General features: G+C 45.8%; 1 protein-coding gene across 1 annotated transcript; it reads right to left on the reverse strand.

The window, feature by feature from the left end:
- Window positions 1-242: 242 nt before the first annotated feature.
- PSMD7 (proteasome 26S subunit, non-ATPase 7) lies at window positions 243-7,351 on the reverse strand. The gene is made up of 7 exons (XM_080937232.1): window positions 7,181-7,351; window positions 5,400-5,491; window positions 4,667-4,759; window positions 4,003-4,100; window positions 3,262-3,342; window positions 1,628-1,719; window positions 243-1,181 (listed from the first exon to the last, which is right to left on the reverse strand). The coding sequence occupies exons 1-7, from the start codon at window positions 7,252-7,254 to the stop codon at window positions 749-751; spliced, it is 963 nt and encodes a 320-aa protein (XP_080793358.1). The 5' UTR covers window positions 7,255-7,351; the 3' UTR covers window positions 243-748.
- Between the last annotated feature and the right edge of the window lie 993 nt (window positions 7,352-8,344).

Genomic DNA, 8,344 nt, shown 5'->3' on the forward strand with positions numbered 1-8,344 from the left:
TTTGTCTCAAGAAAAAAAACCAACCAAACAACAACAAAAAACAAAAGGGGAGCTGACAGATGGGTGACCAGCCTGTGTCAAATTCCTTAACTCACCACCGGGGCCTTGCAGTCCATCTCTCAGCACCCTGTCCCTAGCTAACAGTTAACCTGCTGCCCGGTGCTTTCAGGACCTCCGGCAGCAGCAACCGAGGATTGTTTTCCTTCCTTCTGAAAATAATACAAACCACTAGAACACAGACATAAAAACCAAGGCATTTAATTGTATCTTTGAAGGTAAACAATACATGGCCTTGGAGCCAAGCCCTAAGAATGCTAGTTACAGGTCCAAAATGTGGTGTGGTCTGAAGAGTTCAGAAGGGTTGGAGCTCAAGTGTTGGGTGGCATAGAGTATGGGATCCATGAATTCCATTTAGCAATTATGAAAATTACCACCAACATATCCCATGGATCTTATAAGATAGGAAAAAAAAAAAGATCCCTTTTAAGGATAAAAGAGGCCAAAGGTTATGTTGTTCCCACACAATCTGAGCCACCACAGCCCCCCCCCCCCCCACTCATGCAACTGAGGCTGTAGCATAGGGTGGGACCAGTCCTTCTGTCCATTTGTCTCCACAAATGCCACAGCAAGGGGTGACCAGGGCAGAGAGTGCTTGTCAACAAGCACTGAATGTGACAAAGGACCCTCTAGTGGCACACGGAGTTAAGTTTATAAGATTTTAATTTACAAATTAAAAAAGCTACACGATTTACTTTTTCTCCTTTTTCTCCTCTTTCTTTGCGTCACTCTTCTCCTTTTCTTTGTCGTCTTTTCTCTCCTTCTTGCTCTCCTCCTTTTCCTGTCCTTCCTTCTTCTCCGCATCCCGGTTGGCAATCTTGTTGTTGATGAGGTTATGCAGGGCGACCACAGACCGGATCAGCGAGGCCAAGTACACCACCACCATCTGGTCGTTGGTCTTCAGGTAGAAGGCCTTGACGAACTCCTGCAGGCTGGCATCCGGCAGCAGGTTGAAGACGTCCTGCAGCTGGTATATGATCTGGTGGTTGATGGGCAGCTTGCCGCTGGCTACCTTCTCCAGATAGCTCCTGATATCCAGGAGCTTGGAGTTCAGTCCCTTCAAACCGTGGACTTGGTTTGTGATCCGCTGAGACAGAGTCCCCACCGTAGTGTCCTTGATGTCTCTGCAACAACCCAAAAGAAAGGCGACTTAAACTGCATCAGGATACATACCCACAAAGTAAGGACCGTCTGGAACAACAGTTCAGATCTACAACAACCTCCTGCTAACCCAAGTCTTTGGCAACTTTTATATTTAATTTTGTATGTGTATGTGAGGCCAGAAGACAACATCAGACAACAACAGAAGCTGCCCTCAAACTCAAGAGACCCGCCTACCTCTGCCTCCCAAGAACTAGGACTGTAGCAAGTGTACTCCACCACGCCCAGCCTGATTTATTTCTTTGTCCCTGTATGTGCATGTCTGCTTTTCCACATGTGCACCATGGAGGTTAGAAGAGGACGTGCGGTCCCTTGGGACGGGAGTCACAGGCGGCTGTGTCTGCACACTGAACCTGGGTCCTCCGAAGAGCAGCAAATGCTCTTGACTGCGAATCCCCACCAGACTCACCTTAACAAGTGCTCCACTCCGACTTCCTCGGCTTCCTCTGCTCCAATTTCACTAGTTACATGCTCAAAAGTTTTTGATGTTGGCGTTCCATCCTGCGAGAAGAAAACTTAATTATCGTTACTTATTTTCAACAAGCCGACTGGCACATTTCTCTTCTCATACCCGAGTCTTTTGCAGCTAGACAGCTAGTCTTTTTCATGGCTGTGTGACAGACTTCCACAGCAATGGTGGGGTCAGGCTCACTTTGGAAAATAAGCCCTCAAGGCTAAGACAGGTCCACACGACATTGCTGCTAGCCTGTTTGTATGGTGCTGTCACTACGGCATTCTCTGAAGGATGTTTTCCTGTCAAGGAAAATTGTGGTATTCCCACAAGCTCACACTGGTGGGGGTGGGGCAGTGCTCGGAATACAGGTTAAGAGTCTGGTATTTTTAGAATGGAAAATACAGAATACCAGTACTTGAGGCACATTCAAGACAACACATTTAAATTAACCATGTACTGTCCCCTGGATCACATGACCTTGGACCCCCAATGTGACAGAGAGAGCAACTAGTGGTTTGAATAAAAGCATCTACTGAAGGGCTGGTTCATCTGGTGACTCAATGGTGGAACTGGAGAAGACACTTTAACACTTTAGCCCTGTTGCCAGTAGAAGCCACGCCCTTCTATGAGGGGTCCAGCAGTTTGAGCTAAGTGAGCCACAGGGCCTTGGGCAAGTTTCCCAAGTCACATTGCACACTGGACCTGCAGGAAGTGTGACTGGTTACAGGAAAATATGAGGATTCCCTCAAGGTGACTCTAGTCTTTGGACACTAGGAAAGCCTGAGCCTTCCAGGCTTCTAGAACTTCATGACAACTGGGTCAGAACCAGGGATAAAAGCTTTACTGCAACCAAACACCTGGACCTAGTTCCGTGGGGCTGCAAAAGAACAGGACAAGGCTTAGTGCAAAGCTGGGAGGGTAGCACCCTAGAACACCTTTTTCAAATTCTAAAGCCATGTAGAAAGAGATATTACACTCTTAATCTCTCCTGACTCTGAAGACCGGGCACCTTGGACACCCTGATAAATACTCTGTGCCTACCCCCAACCCTGTTACATCAAGTTTTACTAAAGAGCTCCAAACCAGCTTTCCTGAGATAGAAAAAGGGCTACTGCTCAGTGCTCTATTCAATGCAACCCCAGTCACGAAGATCACAGGTCTTACTACCTGGTGCTTGACAGCTCTGTCTTGCTGTTGAAAACCCAGGGACTGTCTAAAGGGACTGAATCTTACAAGCACACTGCACTAGAGCAGGAGCACACTCCCAGGCCTGGCCTTTCCCTTGTTGAGAAGGTCTCCGTGAAGCCACTGAACTACTTGGTCTCAGTGACTCTGAGCTTCTATTAATCAAGGCTTCAGTTTTTTTTTTTTTTAGTGAAAAAGGATCGCAGGTTTCTCAGTCTTTTCCTATTTCTAAAATTCGATGACTAAAAACTCAAGGCTAGTCTGCTAGCAGGGCTCAACCCTCTCTTTGTTATAGAGAAAGACTTGTTGAGTTGAACATGGAAAAGAAAACAAAACAAAGCCAAAATGCTCCCTAACTCACCCGAGAACTTGCTAACCCACTCTAGCCCAAAGCAGGGACTTACATCATGAACTTCCTCCACTGAGATGTAGGCTTCAGTGGGAAGTCCCAGGTCCTTTGGCTTCACGTCAATAATGACCAATACCTGGCAGAAAAACACAGCTTAGCAAGTGCCTTCCCTTTTGACACAAGGTACAACTTCAAGCCACCTTCTGACTGCTCAGACCATTTTCTTCATTCAATGAGAAACAAGCCAGATGTTCAGCAAAAATAAGTTTACATTTCATGTGACCAGTCATTTCACCTCGGCCCAAACTTCAACCTCTGTTTCACCCCCTCCCTACTCTTTTTTTTTTTTTAAGTTACAACTTTAAAAAAAAAAGTACACTTACACACTGCATTTCGCGCGAGAGAGAGAGAGACAGACACACAGACAGACAGACTGAGAATATATAGAACCGTGGTTGTTGGTTCTCTCCCCAGTGTGGATCCAGGCAGAAAGAACTTGGTAGGTTTGGCATCAGGGCCTTTACTCACTGACCCTCGCTGGCACACTAGCCATTCTTCACTTCAGCTTTCTCATTTATAAAGATGACACCCAGTTCCGAGAGGACTAAGTCAGTTATAGACACAGCACCAGCAGGTGCCATTAGACATACTAGGTCACAGCAAATTAACACAGAGCTACACATTACTGCCAAAAGCTTTGGAGAAGCAACAGAATGCTTGGCTACCCAGGTCTTCTGAGGAGACTCTTGAGTAGGGACAGAGAGCATCACACGGTGTTTTACAACAGTGTACGTACCGAGTTGGGGCAGTATCTCTTCATGAGTTCATTGATGGCAATATCGTTCTTGTGCAGTTTAGGGCCTGTGTGGTACCACCCAACTATTCTTTCTCTGGCTGGGAAGCAAGACCTTAGTAAGTTTTCATCATTTCATCGCGCGCGACTGACTCACAATAAGAACACTAGCACTTACTTAGGCTTTCTACCTTTTTGAGAATTTCAGACAAAAATAAATCTGACACACCTGTGAAATCTAAAACTCCAAAACAGAATTCTAAGAGAGAAAGCATTGTGAAGCCCAGAGACATCTGTCTCCCAGACTTGCTTAGGGACCAGTCACATGTGAAGTAACAGATCAATTCCAAAGCAGTACATGAATAAATGCAAGTTCCCACCCTGAGGGAGCAGCTGTGTGCTGTGTGGTGTGTGAGTGCTAAGTCACTGAAATAACATCCATGCACTTTGCTGGCACTAAAGCTCTAGGGCAGGCAGCTGTGAGGGCTAGCCCAGCCTCCAGCCTGGGTGGTCTACACAGCCTCAGACTACCTGTGGTTTATTTATTCTACCTCATTTCTCAGTCTATTGGCACTTGGTCCAGCTGAGTGAATCAACGCTTGACAATATACAAAGAGACCAGGTTTAAACACACACACACACACAAGCACTAGAAACTCAAACTTACCATTGACCTTCTTAAACATCCCATACATGTTTTCCAAATAATCATGGTCTAAAAACCAGACAGAATCATCTTTGTCATCTTCATCAAAAGGTACTAGAGAGAGAGGGGGAAAAAGAGGAAATAAAAGACTTTGCCTAGGAGCTAGAAGTCCAGCCACGGTGGAAGCTCAGTGGTACCCACCTCACGATGTGAACTGTCCAGGGCAGCACTGCTTCCCCATCACTCAAAACCTCATTTCCAGCTTCTCTTAAGATGCTAAGGTACCCCAAAGAAGAACCTTAAAGAGGACACACACCCACTGACTTGCTAAAGGCCCAGTTCCTGCACAGTCCTTTTAAAGATCACAGATGCTGCCAGCAATAATACATGAAGCATAAATGTTCTGGTAAGCCAGGGTTCAAATGTTTGAAGTGTTGGAGCTGACAAGCTACCTGATGGCTTGTTCTGAAACGTAGCCACACAACCACGGTGTAGCTTGAGCAGCCCCTACACCCCAACAGCTGAGCAAGGAGCTATAGCAGCTGACCTGGACGGACAGCAAAGGAACCAAACACCTTAAATCAAACAAAAATATTCACTCTCTGGACTAGTGTGGAGCCATTGGTCTCTCTTTCCTACATCTCAGCAATTCTGAAATAGGATCTTCAGGCTGTAGTAAAAAAAAATGTTCACTTTTTTGTAAGTAAACATTCTTTCTAACCATGCTCAGCAAAATCAAAAGCTTATCCTTTACCTGCAAAACTGTTGGACACATCAAGTACTTTCTTTTGCCATGATCCCAAAAGCACACCAACAACCCGCTTCTGATTTCCAACCTTGCCAATTCTGAAAGAGAAAAACAGGTGGCCAGTCATAAGCTGATACTTGCTTACTCAGTGGCAACTATCAACAATAAAGATACAATTTAGTTTATGTGGGACCTAAGGTCCATAAACAAATGTAACAGGTTAGTTCCCGGTAATAAAGATAAGGAAACACATCCCAACCACAAGGGAAGCGATACTTTCTAAAGATTTCAGATGCTTGGAGAAAGTCATGCTTATTTTTCTTCCTCTGTTTTCCTTAGTACTTTAAACTCTCTCCCCCTTCTTTACACTGAAATCTCTCCAGGGATGAAGACCTAGAGAAGCACCAGTTTTCTGGTACAGCCAATTCTTCTCTGCAACATCTGCAGCACTCCAACCAGCTCCAGATGGACGGCATCTTCTGGATAGCCTAGGGGCTCAGGGAGAATCAGTCCATCCTGGGAGAAAGGCTGAACAAGCCTCCAGTGTGATTTTATACTAAGCAGCAGCAGGCATACTGCTCTGCAAAGAATTATTTTCTTTAGCAAACTGTATTTGGAAACAACTTAATTTTCTGCTAAGGAAACGCACAAGCCACAGGAAAACAAACAGTACACCTCTTTAACAGTTCCACATTTCATGTTAGTTTAACTGTAGTGTTTTGCTTAATATGGAGCCCGTACCCTAAATTTACGGTACAGGCAGAATGACATAAGGGGTTCTGTATTACCGGTGGCTATGTTTTATTCCCCCCTTTCTTTAATCCACTAAAAATACTTCATACAATGAGTTTCCACATGTCAATGGAAACTTCATCCACCGGTCTTTAAAAACCCTATATATGTTCCTTGATACAGATACCAGCAGTGTCTGCCCCCGCTTGATTCTTACCAAGTGTTAAAAATAAACCTGAGACAGTGGTCACCCCTAGGGTCCCTCGTATCCCACGGGAGTAAAACTGTATCTGTTGTAGAAAAGCCCACCGAGTCTTTTAAGACTCGGGCACCCGGAGAACTGAATGCAGAATCAAAAGCCTCCATCTTGAGATTGTTTTTGGCTCTGGTTGAGTTAGCTGCACAAAGCTTAGTTCGGACCTGGTACTAGCGCGACTTTACAGCAAACACAGACTCCCTACTGGATCTTCATAATTGTTAACTCAACTAATTATCTTGTAAAACTTCCGAACACGTGCAACAGGTCTGGCAGGATAGACGGCTGGAGAAGGTAAGGGTGGAAGTGAACTGTAGGCTGGCCCCGATCGACACCTGTCTCATTTTTGGAGGATAGAGATGGCACCTTATCCACATTTTAAAGGTACCATCCAGTCAGAATCCCAACTAGAAACTTGGTGGTTACGATCACTGCCTCATCCAGTAAGTCGTTCATCTGGGACTCCGAGACCAGAATTTCGGTGACAGCTTTTACAGGCACGAGACTGAAGCACTGTATTAAACGGCGCCCAGCCGTTCTGGTAAAAGGCGCGGCCGAGGCGGGTAGCATCGTCCCGATTCCGGGCACACAACAGGCAGGCCAGGCTCAGGAGTGGCGGCCTCGGCGGGGGTGCGGGACTGTCAATGGGTTCCGAGCATCACGGTGTGGAGCCTCTGGGGTCGCTTGCCCCCCCACCCGGCTTACCCCCGACCCGAGTCCCGGGCCGCCAAGTTTATGCCCCGCGCGCCCGTGACTCAGCAGCCCAGCGCCGTGTGGCCGCCACGCGCCACCCGCTCACCGGTTGAAATGATCCACCACACTGAGCAGCACCAGGGGGTGGACCACCACCTTCTGCACCGCCAGCTCCGGCATCGCGACACAGCCCGACCGCCGGCCCGGCTCCCCGCAACCCGCAAACACCAGCAACCGCAGCGACGCAGGCCGCTCCTCCAGGCCCCAGCACCTCCCCTTCCGGTTTGCCGGCCAGCGCAAGTCGACTTCCGCTCCCAGAGTGCTTCGCGCGCCTGCCCTCACTGTCGCCAGGGGCGCCATCTTTAGAAAGGGAAAGGGCAGCCTTGCTTTCTGGGGGACTTAGGCAATTGATAAAGCTTGATTTGGCATTGGGCCTTGCTTTAGGTTTTGCCTCAGTTGTTTCCCAGCTCACCATTTCTCCTTCTTGGAAAATTGTAGAAAAAGGTATATAAACATAAAAATCAATACAAGTTATACTTCTAACAATCAAATAGTTAACATGTATTTAACTTTCACTTCAAGTCAGCACTGTTTCAAAATATCACAGATGAGTTTCTTTTATTTATTTAGTTAGTTTTCATTTATTTGTTATTTATTTATTTATTTATTTATTTATTTATTTATTTATTTGAGACATTGTCTCTCTAAGTAACAGCTCTGGCTGTCCTGGAACTCACTTTGTAGACCAGGCTGGCCTCCTGGCTTCCACCTGCCTCTGCCCCCCACCTCCTCCACCCACTAGTGCTGGAATTAAAAGCATGTGACACAAGGCCTAGTTTTTTATTTATTAATGTTTTATTTCATTACTTTTGAAATTGAGCCTTATATAACACCGACTAGCATGGTATAGCCCAAGATGATTCCCTGATGTCTGCCTCCTAAGCACAAGGATGACAGCAAATGGGACCACGCCTGGCTTAAAAGAGCTCTCAGTCTCTAACACCATGAGCACAGTTTGGGTACAGGATTGGATATATTATCTATAATTTTTACAATTATCTATACATTTATAATTGTTGAAAATTTTCCTTAATGTTCACTGTTATATAATGAATGCAATGACACTCAGGTTTTGTTAATCCCAAAGATTTGGGGAGAAAGGCCACCAACCCAAATCACTATGGCTAAATTAATAAAGGAAGAATTATTTATTTATTTATTTTTATTTTATTTTTGTAGGGTCCCTGAACTTACATTACATTCAGTCTAG

This window comes from Micromys minutus (genome assembly GCF_963924665.1).
Source record: "Micromys minutus genome assembly, chromosome: 24".
Taxonomy (NCBI): Eukaryota; Metazoa; Chordata; class Mammalia; order Rodentia; family Muridae; genus Micromys; species Micromys minutus.

Bases quoted from the DNA above. Each gene is read 5' to 3' on its own strand.
- PSMD7 (XM_080937232.1), bottom strand. From the start codon at position 7,254: ATGCCGGAGCTGGCGGTGCAGAAGGTGGTGGTCCACCCCCTGGTGCTG. The intron at 4,760-5,399 runs GTAAAGGATAAG...CTCTCTCTCTAG, and splicing joins TGTGTCCAACAGTTTTGCAG to TACCTTTTGATGAAGATGAC. The intron at 1,182-1,627 runs GTGAGTCTGGTG...GGGTTGTTGCAG, and splicing joins GGAGTGGAGCACTTGTTAAG to AGACATCAAGGACACTACGG.